Raw genomic sequence first — 16,977 nt, forward strand, 5'->3', positions numbered from 1 at the left:
GATATATGATATGATTAAAAAGATTTTATTCTTTGGTAAAAATATTTAATTATAAAAATATGCAACATTTTATTATCACAGTGAATTTATGGCTTACCACTCGTAGTTGTAAGCTGAATTAATATCCAATTAACATTAAAATCTAAACGTAGTGAAAGTGTGATGAATGTTAAACTAAGTTACCTATATAATTTAAAAGGGAAAATAACTTAAAATATGATTTATTCTAATCAGACTTTGTAATTGTTACTTTTAGCCTCTATCGTGGAACAATCACAAATCTGATGCACCTTTAAACTTGGAAATGTAGATTCTAACCAAGGAACATACCAACTTCTACTTATTCTATTTCTATGGGATACAACGTTTTCCATGCAATATTATATCTGCTTCCTATAGAGAATTGACTTGTAACAATCGAAGTGCATTAATTGGACTGTGTTTTTGGTGGCTCTTTCCACAACCATAACCTTTTCAAATCAAATAATATAACAGTACCCATCTATCATCATTATCATACTAGTAAACGACTTCACAAAGCCTAACCAAACTTAACATTAACAACTAACTTTGGGTATGGCAAGCAAGAAATTATTCGCATTTGTGCAATATTGTGCTCTAATCTACACAACGAGTCTTGTAGCAACTCAAGCGACGTTGTGCAGGAGGTTGGCAGTGGCTTGTTTGTCGCCGTCTCCTGTGGGTTTCATCTTCTTCTCGGCATTCTTCGTCTTGGAGACGTTCCATCGATGCGTGAGGTAGAGCAGCAGGATGAAGCCGACCAGGAAGCCCGCCAGCCCCGCCAGGATCGTCAACATCGACCGCTGCGATGACCGCATCGTTTGCACCTGGAATAGGTGAGTTTTTATATGAGTATTTTCTCGAGCACATAATTACTTATAATTATTTGCAGGTGCAGATTGAAAAACTGAGTACCCTGGTTGAGATGGCGTAATCCGTTATGCAGGGTAACTCTTGGTGTGTTTTTATGGTTTAATAAGTATAATGTAATACAACTTATTATACTGTAACGTATTTTATTGTATTTACCTGCAAATATGAAGATTTACATTCCGTGTGCGTCGCGTTTAACTCTGCTGAAATCTCTTCTCTGGGGCAGTTGGCAAATTCTGTAAGAAATAAAAGGTAAAGTTAGTAACTGTACCTCTGCTCCTTCATAAATAACAATTCTAACTAAACACACTACGAAACAAAACCTCACCTTTGGTATTCAATCTGGAATAGTCATCCAGCACAAAATAGACGTGCTTCTCATCAAACCACGTTATGGTGGACCTTAGACTGCACAATCTTATGACATCAATAGCTCCGGTTATATCCACTTTAGCCAAGTTGCAGGCTCTCGCGAACACTGACGTCTGAAGCGAGACGAGTGGATTGTGAGATACATTCAGGAACTTTAGCTCTGGAATCGTGCCAAGGTCCGGGACCTCTCTTAGCTCACAATCCGAGACATCTATCAGCTCCAACGGCGCTGCTATAGGTTTAGCTATCCCTGTGTAGTGAGAGTCTAGGTATGTGAGTGCGTTTCCACTGAGATACAGCTTCTGTAGAGACGGAAGCTGGAACAGTGAGTCGGGCAGCTTGGTGATGGCGTTGGTGGACAGATCGAGGGTCCGGAGGTCGGTCAGCGCGGCCAGCGCGTCCTCGTCGATGTGGCGGATGTAGTTCTCCGACAGGTACAGGAACTTGATGCTTGTGTAGCTGGAGAACGTGTCCTTGTGTAAGTTCTTCAACATGTTCTTGCTGAAGTCGAGTATCTGGCAAAGAGAGAGAGCCATGTCATTATCAAACAAACTACATAGCAAGGGTACCTCTAATACCTAAACTAAGTAGAAGAGTATTCGAGTGGAGACCATGAACTGGCAAACGTAGGTAATTTGGGACCTATACAGGGAACCGGTATGCGGTAGTGTTTTTTTGAGGTAGGCCGAGGGCACTTTGTAGCACTGCTTGGTAGAAGTTTGCGATCATCAATAAGAAATTGTGGGCTGATTTATTTATTTATTTATTTATTATAATAACAATAATGCTTAACAGCTACGGCCAACACGCGATTATTGCTAGGTAGTACAAAAATATATGAGTAGGTACTTACAAAAATTATATACAAAATAGAATTTAGCATTCACAACAAATACAATTAAAATTACACAAAATCAAACATAAAATACAACAAACATTTAAAAACAAAGAGAATTAAAATTAAAATAAATTGAGATCATTTTAAACAATAAATAACACATAATAATATCTAGGAACTAAGTACAACTTTACATAGCCTAATAAGAGAAGGTAATGTAGTGTGATGTATGTCGGCATCCTGACATCGCTCTAAAAAGTTATTAATATGACGAATAGCCCTAACAGTGGGAGCATTCTGTCCACGTATTGTGGTGACCTCAACTACTGGTGCAAGGGCGGGCGGGCGCGCGCAGGCGGCGCGGCGCGGGCGGCCCCCGCGCGCTGGCACAAACAGCCCCACGCCGCTCAGCGCCGCCGGGTTGTCCACTCCGCCCCGCAGCAGGCGCAGGTAGTGCACCACGGTGTGCACCGCTCGACGCACTTCCAGTGTCTCCATACCTACCATACCTATTACAAATAGAGACGGATATAGAAATGGATAGTATCCGTAAACCCTCCTAAATATATACCTAGCAAACTTACGCTGTAAACGCTCCATCATAACAATATACTTAGCCTCGTAGGGACCCCATGTAATTGCGTCAAATTCTAGTTTGCTACGGACAAAAGAAGTGTATAAGACCATGGCAACTCTAGTGTCGCTAAAATGAGATGCAGTGCGCATGACGTAACCTAGAACCTTGTTAGCACTCTTACAACATGCCAGAATATGGTTTCTGAATGTAAGTTGCGGATCAAACAACACACCTAAGTCGCGTATCTCTACCACTCTCTGGATAGGGCAACCAAGCAACGTATAACAGTGCTCAACATGGCTTTGCAGTCTGCCAAAAGTCATGAGCCTACACTTGTCCACATTGAAATGCATTTCGTTTAGTTCGCTCCAATGGCCAATAGCGTCGATGTCTTGCTGTAGTAATTCACAGTCAACAGTGCTTTTAATTGATGTGTAGATTTTTAAGTCATCAGCGTACATCAGGCATTTACATACCTGGAGCACATTGGGAAGGTCATTGACCATCAGAGCGAACAGAGTTGGTCCGATGGTGCTGCCTTGACTGACACCAGATCGCGTATGGTAGCCGTCAGAGCAGTAAGGTCCCAATTTCACATATTGCCTACGATTAGCCAGGTAACTAGCGATAAATTTGAGAAGACCTGTGTCAAATCCGAAACTAGCCAATTTAATTAAAAGTAAATCATTGTTGACTACATCAAACGCCTTTCGAAAATCAAAGAATGCGGTATCCACCTGATAGCCTGCGTCCATTTCGCTCAGTGTAGAGTCAACAAAACAAATATGGTTCGTGGTTGCTGATCGTCCTACACGAAAACCATGCTGAGAGTCATCTAGGTATGGTTCTATCTGGGTTCTACCTTTTTTGGCATAAGATTTTTTTGCCTAATCTCGTATTGCATAGTAACGTTTGGTCAAAGTCTCGTTACGCCGAAAATCGTATGGCATAAATCTCGTTTAGTAAAAAGTTATTTCGCATAACATTGTTTAGCCTAGTAATGGTATGGCCAAATCTTGAATAGCCTAATAATGCTATGGCATAGGTTTATACAAAGTAATAATATTCGTTTGGCTTTAACTTTTACGGAGCGTCTCCCTACATAGCGCAAACTGGTGCCTTGTATTGTTTCCGCTGTTTGGAAAACGCTCCGCTCCGCTTTGCTCCGCTTCGCTTTGGTTTTGATGAACATGTGCACCTAACACGCTCCTCCTCGCTTTGCTCGTCGTCGCACCTATTTTTAGGTTTCGATCTCATGGGGTTTGTAATAATTATATTGATCGTTAACTTTCGATTTTTTGATCATACAATATCGTGATTTTCGGGATGTAGGAGAAAAATACCACAATTTTTACATTTACTACATACTTAATATATTATTTATTAAGATAACATTAGGAGAAACAAGATTATACATAGGTATAGACGAACATAAATTTGAGCAAACGAAACTTAGGTGTATAAAGATTGTGCCTAAAGAGTTTTAGACGAAACGAGCCTTATGCCACATAAGTCTTGGCAAAGTGATGGTTCGGCCAAAAAAGTTTAGACCATACGAGTTATGCGAAATGAGTTTTGGACAATAAAGATTATGCCAGATGAGCGGAACCCTTCTATCTGACGTGTTATTTGTTTATTAAGAATGTGCTCAAATAATTTTGCAAACACAGACAAAACAGCAATGGGCCGATGCTCTGGCACATTTATTGATGAACTCTTCGGAACAGGTGTAACCCGTGATAGCTTCCAGGCAGTTGGATACTCACAACTTTGGACAGCGAGGTTATACAAATGTAAAAGGGGCTTAATTAATGCATGAATGCAGTCCTTTACTAGAAATGTGGGCACAGCATCAGGCCCTGGAGCAGCAGCAGTATTAAAACCACGCACGCTGTCCCGTATGTCCTTCTCGGTAATAGTGCTAATACTGACCGTGAGAGGAGCAGCGGTGGCGGCGGCGGCGCGCGCCGCGGCGTCCGCGTCCAGCCGCGGGACCCGCGCCACGAACACCGAGCTGAAGTAGTCGGCGAACGCGTCCGCCGCCTCCTGCCCGCTTACCGTAACCCCGTTGTAGGTAAACTCAGCGTTAGTTCTACTGTCTTTCTTAAGACCTTTAACATATTTCCAAAAAGCTGAAGGATCGTTACATATGTTGCGTTCGATTCCTTCTATATATGTCTTATGAGCTTTACTTATGAGTTCCTTGATATGAGAGCGGTAATATTTATAAACTTCAAGATTGAAACTTAGCCCGAATAACTTAAATTTTTTGAGATGGAAATATTTTATTTTTAATTTAGATTTAATTTCTGCATCAAACCAAGGTGGATATTGCCTTTTTGGAGAGCTTACATTAGGACATTCGTTACGGTCGGGGACATGCTTGCCAAGAATGTTATTCAACTTTGAATAGAACAAATCAACAGATAAGTCCACAGACGTAGAGCTCATAACGTCTGTCCAGTCAGCTTGAGCTAAAGATGTGTAAAGGCTACCGAAATCAGCTTTTGAGAAGTTCCATTGTGGCACTACAGTTCTACGTTGTTCACCTATATATGGTGTATTCGTAGGTGATGAAACAGACTTGGTGCGGGGGACGCTATATGTTACTTCCAGCGGTGGGTGGTACCGGTCCTCCGGAACCAAGGGATCTATATCACCGGATACTCCAATGTGCTCTGTACTAACATTAGTAAGAACGAGGTCCAGGATGCCGCCATATACATTTTTTATTTCGTTATGTTGCCTAAATTTACAAAATTCAATGAAATTATCAACTTCTTTTTTAACATTTGAACTATAAGAATTAAGATTAAAATCACCGAGAACTATAATATCTAAGTTTGAAAATTTACATACCATATTTTCTAAACAAGTTATCACATTTAAATATTGTACATCATTATAATTAGGAGGTAAATAAACAACACAAACAATGAACTTAATGTTCTTATGGCAGACGGTAGCTATCAATACTTCTTTGTCATCCGATAGCCCGTCGATGTCGGTTACATTAGTTATTGAGTACTTGTCAGTGGCGGCGATCAACACGCCTCCCCAGCCAACATCTCCAGTTCGATCTTTACGAAGTACTTTGTACTGGGGTGGGAACAGTTCAGAGTTAGCAACAGAACTCGTAAGAAAAGTTTCCGTGAGAACACATAAAATCACAGTCAGCCGCTGATACATTGTCATACAACTTTAACGTCTTGCTTCTTAGACCTCTAACATTTTGATACAAAAAAGAGATTTTCTTGTGTCTAGTTCTCATTTTCGACGATTTTCCGACGAAAATTCTGCCGCCAGGGTTTTACACAAATTCCCGCTGCCCAGTTTTCAGATGCTGCAACTTGAGCAACATGCCTCTCTGGCACCGCTAGTTTAAAAGAAGCGTACTCACCTCGGGCATTGAGGGTTTCCACGGTACATACCGCCCCTTTGCATATGCTATCCAAATGCGCTTGTACCTGCTCAGCGGTAGTACCTTTACACACATAGAACAGGTGCATATAGCGGAATCTCTCAGCAGGTTGAAGCCCGGTCACACCCACGACGGCAGTTCCATGAATGATGCTTGAGTTCTTATTAGTACTACGCCTGGGAGCGTCCTTCTTTTTAACCTCAATCCAGCCCTCTTCATCTTCATGCACGATGATACGAATTTAGGTACTCGTAAATATCAAGATAAACGTGTTAGGTAGTAACTTTTCCAAGCATATCCTATCCTTCAATAATCAATACAGTAGGTATAGGGAGGGGTAAAAACCATTAATGTAAGTTACATACGAGGGCTACACCGAAAAGATCGGGAATAGAATACTTAGGAATAAATTAGAGTGAAACCTTTTTGGTGTATCAAATGTAGTGTTTTTTCAAACATAATTCCATTTTCGAATTTTAAAAAAAGTAAAAAATAAAAGAGTATTGACCATTTGAATTTGACAAGTCGGTGTAAAAAATGGAGCTTACGCGGGAACATTTCCGTGCAATAATTTTTCACAACTTTCGTCGAGGTTTATCTCAAGAACAATGTCTCGCCGAGCTTGTTTCTATTTATAAACTTGAAGCACCAAGTAAAACGACTATATATCGTTGGTATTCTGAGTTTCGCCGTGGACGTTCCTCTCTTACCACAGTCCCTTCTACTGGTCGGCCAAAAACAGCGGTAACACAAGATAACATCGATGCTGTACGCCAGTTAATAAAAGAAGATAGACATGTGACATACGAGCAGATTCGGGCTTCTCTCAGCATTGGTATGACAGCCATTCAAACCATTTTACATGAAGAACTGGGTGTCAAGAAGTTAGTTTCGCGCTGGGTGCCCCACCGTTTGACCGAGGAACCATTGACATATATATTACCAGCGTAAGGACAGGGCCTCCCACTCAAAAAAATGGCACCCGCGCGTTGGCCCTAAAATCGTAATTTTAGGGCCAACGCTCCTCAGTCGACAGTTGTCTGTGGCCGAGAAATGGTCTTGTGAATCTTGTGATAAATATGTAGTTGTGTTGTGAAAGGCTGCAAAAACCATTATACGAAGGTCAAAAAGAAACATCGAATATCGTACGAGTATCATCGGTAATTACCATTAAATTAAGTAATAAACACATTATAAAGTGATAATTATTTTACTACCAAAGTCTACAATGGCCGCGCGCTGTAACCTTGTGCGGACGTCATTTTTTGTTGACTATCCTCCGAGAACATTTTCTTGTTGCACACACTTACGTTTTGGAGCGTGATTTTTAGTCCATTTGTACGGGACGCTCTACAGGTCTACAGCCCAAAACAGTTTTAATTTTAGTAGTTGGATTTGTCTTAAATTATTGATATGGCGCCTGCAAATAATAAAACAATGTCCGGGATGGTAAATTATTAACGCACGTACAAGGTTACGTCGTCAAGATAGTTGCTAGGCACTGACATAGTTCAAACAAATTATGACAGATAACAGTTATTTTGCTTGTATGAAGAAGGTTTGAGTAAAATGTTCTGAAGGGCCTATCCTTCCTTTTGAAATCATTGCGAGGAACAAAAGTCGGCTCGTGTTAATTGGTGTCGATCTGCTCTGCAACGGTTCAATGGAGGCAGTTCAAATGCTGTCTACAATATCGTCTCTGGTGATGAATCGTGGATTTATTCATATGAGCCCGAAAGAACACATCAATCGGTAGTTTGGGTCTTCGAAGGTGAGGTCAAGCCAACAAAAGTTATTCGCTCACGCAGCGTGTCGAAAAAAATGGTCGCTTTGTTTGTGTCGAAAACTGGCCATGTGGCTACGATTCCATTACAAGAACAAAGGACGGTTACTGCTGATTGGTACACAACAGTTTGTTTGCCGGAAGTCGTAAGAGAACTTCGTAAAACTAACCCGAATCGTCGTATAATCCTTCACCACGATAATGCAAGCTCTCATACCGCTCGCAAAACAAGAACGTTTTTAAATATGGAAAACGTGGAGTTGATGGACCATCCTCCGTATAGCCCTGATCTGAGCCCCAATGATTATTTTACATTCCCAAGAATTAAAGATATGCTACGTGGTCAACCGTTTAGCGGCCCAGAAGAGGCGGTCGAAGCTTACAAATCAGCTGTTTTGACAGTATCCACTTCAGACTGGAATTACTGTTTCAATGATTGGTTTAATCGAATGAAAAAGTGCATTGAATGTCACGGAGACTACTTTGAAAAACAATAAAAGTAAATAATATTATGATATCTTTGTACTTTTTTCTATTCCCGATCATTTCGGTATCGCCCTTACCTCAATCCCTCCTCTAAGGCTGGGTATCCTGGCGAGGCCGAGCCCGGCGCAGTGGGCGCCGTACATGTCGAAGGCGTACGCATAGCTGCAATGCTTCGGCTTGGCAGAGAGCCTCTCGATGTCCGTCAGCTCCTTGCCCAGGACAGTGCCCGTTGATAGCAGCACCACGCACCAGCTTACGAATCTGGAAATTGGAGAAATGGAGTTAAAGTATGACTCATACTGTATGAGGCTAGGTATAGATGGAATGTAAGGTCTTATAGCGCTAATACGCTTAATTAGGCATCTATAAGTTATTGTTATTTATTTGTTATTTCGAAAAACAAATATCATTTAAGTACCTACACATATAAAGAGAGTACTTAAGTATAGGATTGTTGAGTTTATTTATCAGTTGAGAGCAGGGCCTAAGGTCAATATGAGTGGTGAGTCTTAATAGGGAGGTACGTGAGCTCGGAGGGGTTATCGAGTCTGACCTCAGCAAGAAATATCCTCTTATAAGTAGGATGGTATCTGTTATGTTAGAGACCACAACCTAATCCTGTCATCATACGAGTACCTACTTACAGTCAAGAAATTCATAGTTAAGTATAACGTTTCTCTGGACCACGTATTTTTCGCGATTTCACAGTTGGTTGGCCCATTGAATTCTACCCTGTAGGTAAAATAAGTAGAGTAGGTGAGTATATCTACCTAGTAATGTTTCTTGATAATAAGGTACCTAAGTAATTAAATGTCGTTAACTATAGCTATGTTGTTGTCTTTTGAAACGATTAAATAATTAACTTCGTAACTTAGAATAAAGCAATTTCATAAGTCTCATAAAGTCATAAGATGACAGTCACAACAATAGCCATGGAACAACGCGGACTTGGGTGTAAATGCTTATACTTACATACTTAGCAACTAAATAGGTATATTAATTTTAACGAAACCCTTCCATATACTTACCTACTTATAGCGAAAATTCAAGTAGGTATTTATATCTCGTAATTACCATAATTTTTTGCCTACTTCGCTTATCTTTTGATGGACTATCATGAACGATAACAGTAGCTCGTCTACCTTTAAATTCCTCTTTATGAATATGAAACCATTATGACTATTATTAACGCGCAGCAAGGGTATCGTTGACACTGGACTTTTATACTGAATATGTATTTAATATATGTCGATGTACGATCTTTATTTATTTATTGGCATATACATAACACAACATGCAATAAAAATATATAAATTCAAGCTTAAAACTAGTAATGCACCCTAATGGTGTGTTGACAGCGTGCTAAGTTTCTTTAAAAAAGTGAACGAATGACTTAAAACTAGTTACAAATTAAACACATAAAAGCATACATGCTATGGTTCAAACACTGATCGAAAATGGCAAAATCAAATACCTAACATCTAATCTAAGTAATATCCAGGATGTGGCATTTTATTAATTGCGATCTGAAAACGCCGATCACGTCCCCATTGCTGGTTTTAGACCTAAGTCCACCAAGCGGGCCACGAAGCTGGGTTTCGCGAGTCACATCCGCGCCCACCGCCGCAAAAGTCCTACTAGGTAGCCCCTGAGGTCGCCGTCGCCGTCATATAGGATATCCGCCTATAGGATCACGATGAGGAAGATATCATTATAAGCTTAATATTTCGTAAAGCAATCACTGACTCAATAAATGGTTTTAGCATACGATAGTTACTATTTTTGAAAGACCTATTCAACGATACTCCACTGAATCGAAACAACGGGAAAAAAATAGGGTCCAGCCAGACTCGTCCCATTCCACACTCGACCCGGCCAAACTCGACCCGAATTTCTAAAATACGGTTAGGTCTAGGTACTTTTGTTGAAATGTATGAAATGTACTGTCAGCCACAAGAGTTTTTTTACTGAAATTATAGTTAGGTGTTTTATGTGCTGATTAATTCAAACAAAAGTAATAATTTGTACTGTTAATCATTTATTTATCATTTTCTATAAACATTATTAGTAGGTAACACATGTTTTGAATTATAAACGTAATAAGTAATAATAAATATTAACAAAATAAGTAACTATTAATAATTATGTGTGCTAAAATCACAGTTACACAAAATATCTTTACAATGAAATATGTATAAAATCCTTTTTATAAAATCCGTTTGCTGTTTATAAAATTATAATTACTTCGCAGTAGCCCTTGCTTATCAAATGTATAAATTACAATACAAGTAAGTGCGCGAAAGAGATGGATGCAGGCCATCCAAATCTTGACCATTGTTATCGATAACCCGTTTATTTCAGGCTAAAACAATGAGAAGGGTAAACTACCTCTCTCTGTTACTGAGGTCAAACTTAGGCTAGTTTAGTCAACATATTTCTTAAATTTAAGTGATAATCACTTTATATGCAATTAATTAAGAAATCCATAAACATTTTCTGTCGACTGTACTTTGCGATAAGAAAAAAAATACAAACAAAAATGAACCTTATCGAAATTATGAAATTCGGGTCGAGTTTGGCCGGGTCGAGTGTGGAATGGGACGAGTCTGGCTGGACCCAAAAAATATCCCCACTTCACGTGTAACCAAATAAATATATATTTTTAAATTTACTACTTTGTCGGGGCTGTAAATTTCTGGTTATATCTATGCGAAATATCAGTTTGATTGATATCTTTACCCGTTTCTGAGAAAAAGGGTGATGGTGACAGATACACAGACAAACAGACAACAAAGTGATCTGTAAGGGTTCCTTTTTTTCCTTTAAGTTACGGAACCCTAAGTATTACGCCGAAGGAGTAAATTAAAGGGGTCATCCTGAAAACAAAAGCAACCTTTTTTCACAAACTTTATAACTTTGTGAAAAAAGGTTGCTTTTCAGTTGAAACTTTCATGATCACGTTTAAGTGGGAAGCTGATTATTTTATTTTTGAATTTTCCAGAGTGAACAAATCTTGCTCTACATGACGAGCTGGGTGACCCCTTTTCGGCTTACTATACTGAACGGCTGAATAACGAACCTAACCTACCTACCGACTACTACCAACATCCCACATCATTTCCTCATCCAACATTATGAAATAACGTCAATTATACGTGATACTAACCAGAAAAGCATTTAGGTATATCTAAGTACGTAAGTACCTATCTATTTACTTTTGCTCTTTCAAGCAAACCCATAATTTTCCCCCATCACACACCGTGGCGGTGACATTGTAAAACGGCTAACTTATGTCAGCAAAGATAATGAAAATAATAGAGGCAAAATTAATATCAAATTAGAGGGTTTAAGTAATGCAGTAATAGCAGTGTGCAGTGTGTAGCTATGAAATATAATAGATGATGTCGGTACGTAGGTAGACCATGTGATAACGCTATGTGACAGTAGGTGTGAGAGGATGATCAGGGGACTCTCCTAGTCACATCCACTGACACATGAAGCTTTTGTTGTTGTTATTAGGCAAATTACTACCTGATGCTTTATACAATAAAGAATTGTCCACATGGATGTGCCGGCTCTATTCTTTGTGAATAAAATAGTTGGTGCACCTTGATGACGTTATTCATTTCCGCATTTAGACTCGCTTTTTATTAGCTCTAAATACTCACTATAACTATAGCCTTATGGCTCTCTATTACCTATAGGAATTTCCATGAATTCCTAAGTAGATTTAAGTTGTTACTCGTAGTCTTGTAATGAATACTTACCTTATATAGTAGGTACTTACCTAGGAGTACCTCGATAAAATTCATAGACAAAATTGAGACATACTTACTTGATTCCCTTGTTTTGTTATCAACTATTTTAAAATATAAAGGGTTTTTCAATAAGGGCGGGTAGATTTTGAAACGAAATTAAACAAGCTGCGTATGAGGTATCAACAATTTTTTTTTATTTATTTAAAAGGCCCATATATGCCATTAAGTATGGAAGATGACATCATTCAAATGCCCGCCTCGGCTTCTCACAGTGGCACGGATCCGAGTGGTCCAATTTTCAATGACTTTTCCGCATAGATCGACTGCCTCGGGTTCTGCTGTACACTTTGACGGACTGCCGCGATGTTCTCGGCTGATCTTGTGTTTCTTGAACGTACAGGTGTGGGTTGATCGATTAACGAACCGGTTGTTTCAAATTTGGCCACCAAACGCTGAAGAGTCGACTGTGAAGGGCCACCACGTCTACCGTAAAATGGGCGCAATACACGCAACGTTTGCACTAACACTTATTTTGATGATAAAGTTTTATCATTTGTACGCGCTGTTCAATCGTGTAACCTGCCATGGTGATTTGGCATAAGCAACTGAATAATAAGCAAAAGATTTGACAATTGTCACCAAAACAAAATGGCCGCCACGGGCCGCCAAAATCTACCCGCGCCAATTGAAAAACCCTTTATAAGATAAGAAACTAGGTAGTGTAAATATAGATAACTCATTGTCTTGCTTCATCTATACCTATGTATAGGTTTACGTATTAGAGAACCGATTGATGAGAATATGTAAGAAGTAGGTATAAGTATGTAATGAAAATCTAAAAAAATGACAAATCCATGTAAGTACCTACTACCTACATAGTACATACCGACAACCTAGCTGGCTAGATATAGCTACCACGTGGTGCGGTACGTTGCACAAAGTGTGTTCAGAAATGACAAATAATCATATTGAGTACAACTAAATTACATCGACAATCAATAGGTAATTGGCCTTGGCCCACTGAAATTGAACCCTGAACAACAGCAAAACATGAGATATTTTGGCAGGAATACCTATAGCTATCGAAAGATTGCTCTATCAATAGTTAACCATGTCCATGATTGATAAAATTTCAAGGTAGAGATAATTTTTGCGATATGTAGTAATTTGCACCGCTTTTGCTTTTCCAAATATTTTGCAAAACAAAGGCTGGGAAAGTGAGAAAATTTATAAGTATCATGAAACTCTACAAGTCTACAACATTGTAGCGACTACTAGATTGTGATACGAGTAGCGCCTGAAACTGTTTATTTTCATGGCAGTTTTCAAAAACAACTTAGTTATCTACATAAAAATTTACGGCACTAAATTAGAATCTACATAGATAGTTAATATTATATAGTATAGTATATTTTATGAAACTACACGAAGTTCTACAACTACCTACATGGCATTATGGCATGGCGTAAAAACTCAGACGTTCATAAAACTTCATTTCGCGCCGAACAGCTCTACAAATTTTTTGCCCTTCTGATTCTTAACTTGCTCGCCAGCGAAGAGTCTCGCAATAGACCTAATTGCTAAGTTCAGAGGTCAAATTAATTCTCCTTAATCGTCCGCATGATGTGCGATCTTCCCAGAAAATATGTTCCATTGGTCATCCATTTAATTCTTCCTTTGAAGATAAAGGAATAACGACGTAATTATAAATCCATGGGAGAATCGTGTTTTACAAAAAAGTAGGTCCTATTTAATAAATGCAATAATAGGTACCTACTTAGTTAATACGATGATGCTACCCACGACGGTGCAATGCAATGCAATGGACTATCTAAACCAAAACCATTTCAAACTTCCTAAAACAAACATCTACCTAGATAATTTAGATTCCATGCTCGATAATGATAAATATCGATTGTGTCTCATCGATCTGGCGGTGAAGCTGAACGGGCGCTGAACGGAAGCACACTGTGAGGGGCACTCCTGCGCTCCGAGCGTGGCCCCAATTGTCTCATTGCTTGTTGTGACGAGCCCACACTCATCCAGGATAGGTAGGTACATGGAGATGATCTTGAAACTTGTATACTTGTGTCCGAAGTATAGCTGATAGCCATTCCTTGCTGTGCATGCAAAAGTACAGTTTGAGAATGATGTACATAATGTACTTACACTATTAAACACGATAGTGTATCTTTAATGAGTTCTGGTGGTAATGCTCCTGATCCTGAACCTACCAGTTTTGGTATGCTTCATCTACTTAAAGTATCGGTGACAAACAAAAAAAGTTGGACTAGGGTTTGCCCATGAAAAGTCTATCCTACTCCTAAAGCCTCTTCCTCGCCATTGACTCATCTCAATATTGATCGCCATAATTGGTTCGTGAAGTGTATAAAGTATACAGCCACGGTTTTGCCAAAATGGTATACTAAGCCGAAAGCACACGTAGGTTTCGGCCTAGAAGGTACTTATAGCCTTTTTTCAACAACCTGCATACCCAACCATTTATGGATCATAAATGTTATCCATGATGGCTCTACACTCTTCAGTGTGATGCAAAAGTGATGTGAAGTATAGGAAGGAGATGCCTCAATGGGTTATTCTGAACAATAAAAACTAGAAAAAAGTAACGTGACTAACAAAGTTTTGTAGTTCACGTACTTATAGGCAGAATATAAGGAATATGTAGGTAGGCACCTTACTTATTCTGTAACCTGTAAGTAAATAAGGAAACGTTTCATAATCGTTCTAAAACAGTGCCCCGAAATTCTAAGTGTATGATAAAATTCGTGTTTCCATTGCCAAATCACTAATGATAAGATGGTATTGAGTCATATCATATCTATTCTTTGTGCTTACTTATATGCATCATGTCATGTTACTGTTTAGTTCCATGATATTACTTTTATTATGAGGAAAAATGGGCAAATTAAAGCTATCAACCTATCATCGTAATTCGTAGGTGCTTGTAAAAGAGATGCTCACGTGATCCTTAATTTTTTGGTTCTTCTGCTTCTGTGTATCTACCTAGGTAATAAACAAACAAGTTAAATTTTCAAGCTTTACATGCATTTTCCGATATACGGTACCTAGGAACCAATATTTAAGACTCTCTCACCTAACAAAGCATTTTTCGGTTATGTTATATTAATTAGGTAACCTACAACACCTACCTAATAACCTGAACCTAATTATATTTACCTAATTGCTTTACCAATTTATAAACAGAATTAGGTTTTCCAGTTATTTATCGTGATAATGTCGTCAGTAAGGTATTTAATAACCACATTTATTAATTAGCCGGACTATAAAGGTAGGTAGGTAGCATGAATGAAGTAGCATCCTACATAAAATGACAGGTGTTTTTATACATTTTCTTATAGGAAAACTGTTATTAGTCCAGTCAAGGAATGAGGTGTAGAGTGCGTGAGCAGGTAACTAAGATATTCCTTCAGAAACTTGTTCAGGGGGCTTAGGTTGTTACCATACCAAAAGTCCTGACTCATAGGTGATGAGCGGGGGGGAGGAGGGGGTGGTAAAGGTACGATTTTTTGGTTTTTAGCTTATATCTCGAAAACGGTGCATCGGAGAGAAATATTTTCACCTATGAAATGGAGCTCTTAAAATTATCTAAAACTTTTACATCATATTTTTTTTTCTAATTCCTAAGCGTTTTCGAGCTATTACCCTCGGAAAAATATCGAGACTATTATAAAGTACTCGTATATGTTTATTTGACTCTGTCTCATCGCTATTGAGGTATTATGGGAAGCGTGGACCATGAGACCCGGGTTCGAAACTCGGGGGCTTTGATTATAATATATGTATACCTCAGGGGTTGAATTTTCTGAACTGCCGCCGAGGTATATAGGTACTTTTACTGATAAAAATGGAATAGCGATGCCAACTTTATTTAGAGAACGTGGCCACTGATTGTTAAGCTGCATACTTAGGTACAAGTACGTCTTAGTTACATCTTTAAAATTGATTAATATTTTGCAACCACTGATAATTATTCAATACTCATCCAAAATAATAAAAAAACAGTAGGAAGGTAGATAATAACCATACCTGTACATTTTGCAGTCCAAATTGGCACGATCACATCAAATCACATCACCACATCACCTCCTGGGGTCCATAACGTTCACGGCACACATAGTCTGGACCGCACTGGGTTCAATCACAGAGGTCCTTCGCTGCAGCGGCGACCGCGAACGCACCAATCAGCGGCGGAAGACGGTCGTTCAATTGATTCAATTTACTACACTCATTTGGAATCATCCAGAGATGCTGCTCCCACAGCGCGCCACGGTAGTCTGCTCTCGAAATTATCTTTTATCACCTCAGCAGCGCACAATCTACATACGCCGAGCCACTGAGACTGTGCGGACACTTTTAGGACGCGTCCAAGTGATACTCGGTATCGAAATGCTCCGATTGGTCCGTCGATTTAAACTTTATTAGAGCTAGTTCCTTCATTTGATAAGTAAACGATTGTCTTTGTTTTGATATAGTGTCAATAGCAATGATAAGAGCTCGTGGGCTACAAACGGCTTGAGCTGCTTAATGATAATGTGGGTACCTCATTAGTTGTAGTTGATACTTAGAACAAATATAGCACAGCGATGAGAAAGACCGATACAATGGGGTCTTGTTAAGTTATGACTATGACCTATGCACCCACTAAATTATTTGGCCAAAATGCTCTCTCGGTTATTTTAGGAGAGTGCGTCGCTGCTAATGGGAGGTCAATCCTTCTTATAGGATTCCTGGGTCGACACAGATCATTAACTATAGGTAGTGAGTAATAATATATGTAAGTAAGTATACCTAACTACCTACATACAC

The 16,977-nt window shown here is 39.1% G+C and overlaps 1 protein-coding gene across 1 annotated transcript; it reads right to left on the bottom strand.

The window, feature by feature from the left end:
* Window positions 1-28: 28 nt before the first annotated feature.
* LOC105392270 (leucine-rich repeat transmembrane neuronal protein 4) lies at window positions 29-16,583 on the bottom strand. The gene is made up of 5 exons (XM_038112508.2): window positions 16,198-16,583; window positions 8,449-8,632; window positions 1,223-1,781; window positions 1,051-1,130; window positions 29-848 (listed from the first exon to the last, which is right to left on the bottom strand). The coding sequence occupies exons 1-5, from the start codon at window positions 16,203-16,205 to the stop codon at window positions 648-650; spliced, it is 1,032 nt and encodes a 343-aa protein (XP_037968436.2). The 5' UTR covers window positions 16,206-16,583; the 3' UTR covers window positions 29-647.
* Window positions 16,584-16,977: the final 394 nt, after the last annotated feature.

This window comes from Plutella xylostella, chromosome 5 (assembly GCF_932276165.1).
Source record: "Plutella xylostella chromosome 5, ilPluXylo3.1, whole genome shotgun sequence".
NCBI classification, from domain to species: Eukaryota; Metazoa; Arthropoda; class Insecta; order Lepidoptera; family Plutellidae; genus Plutella; species Plutella xylostella.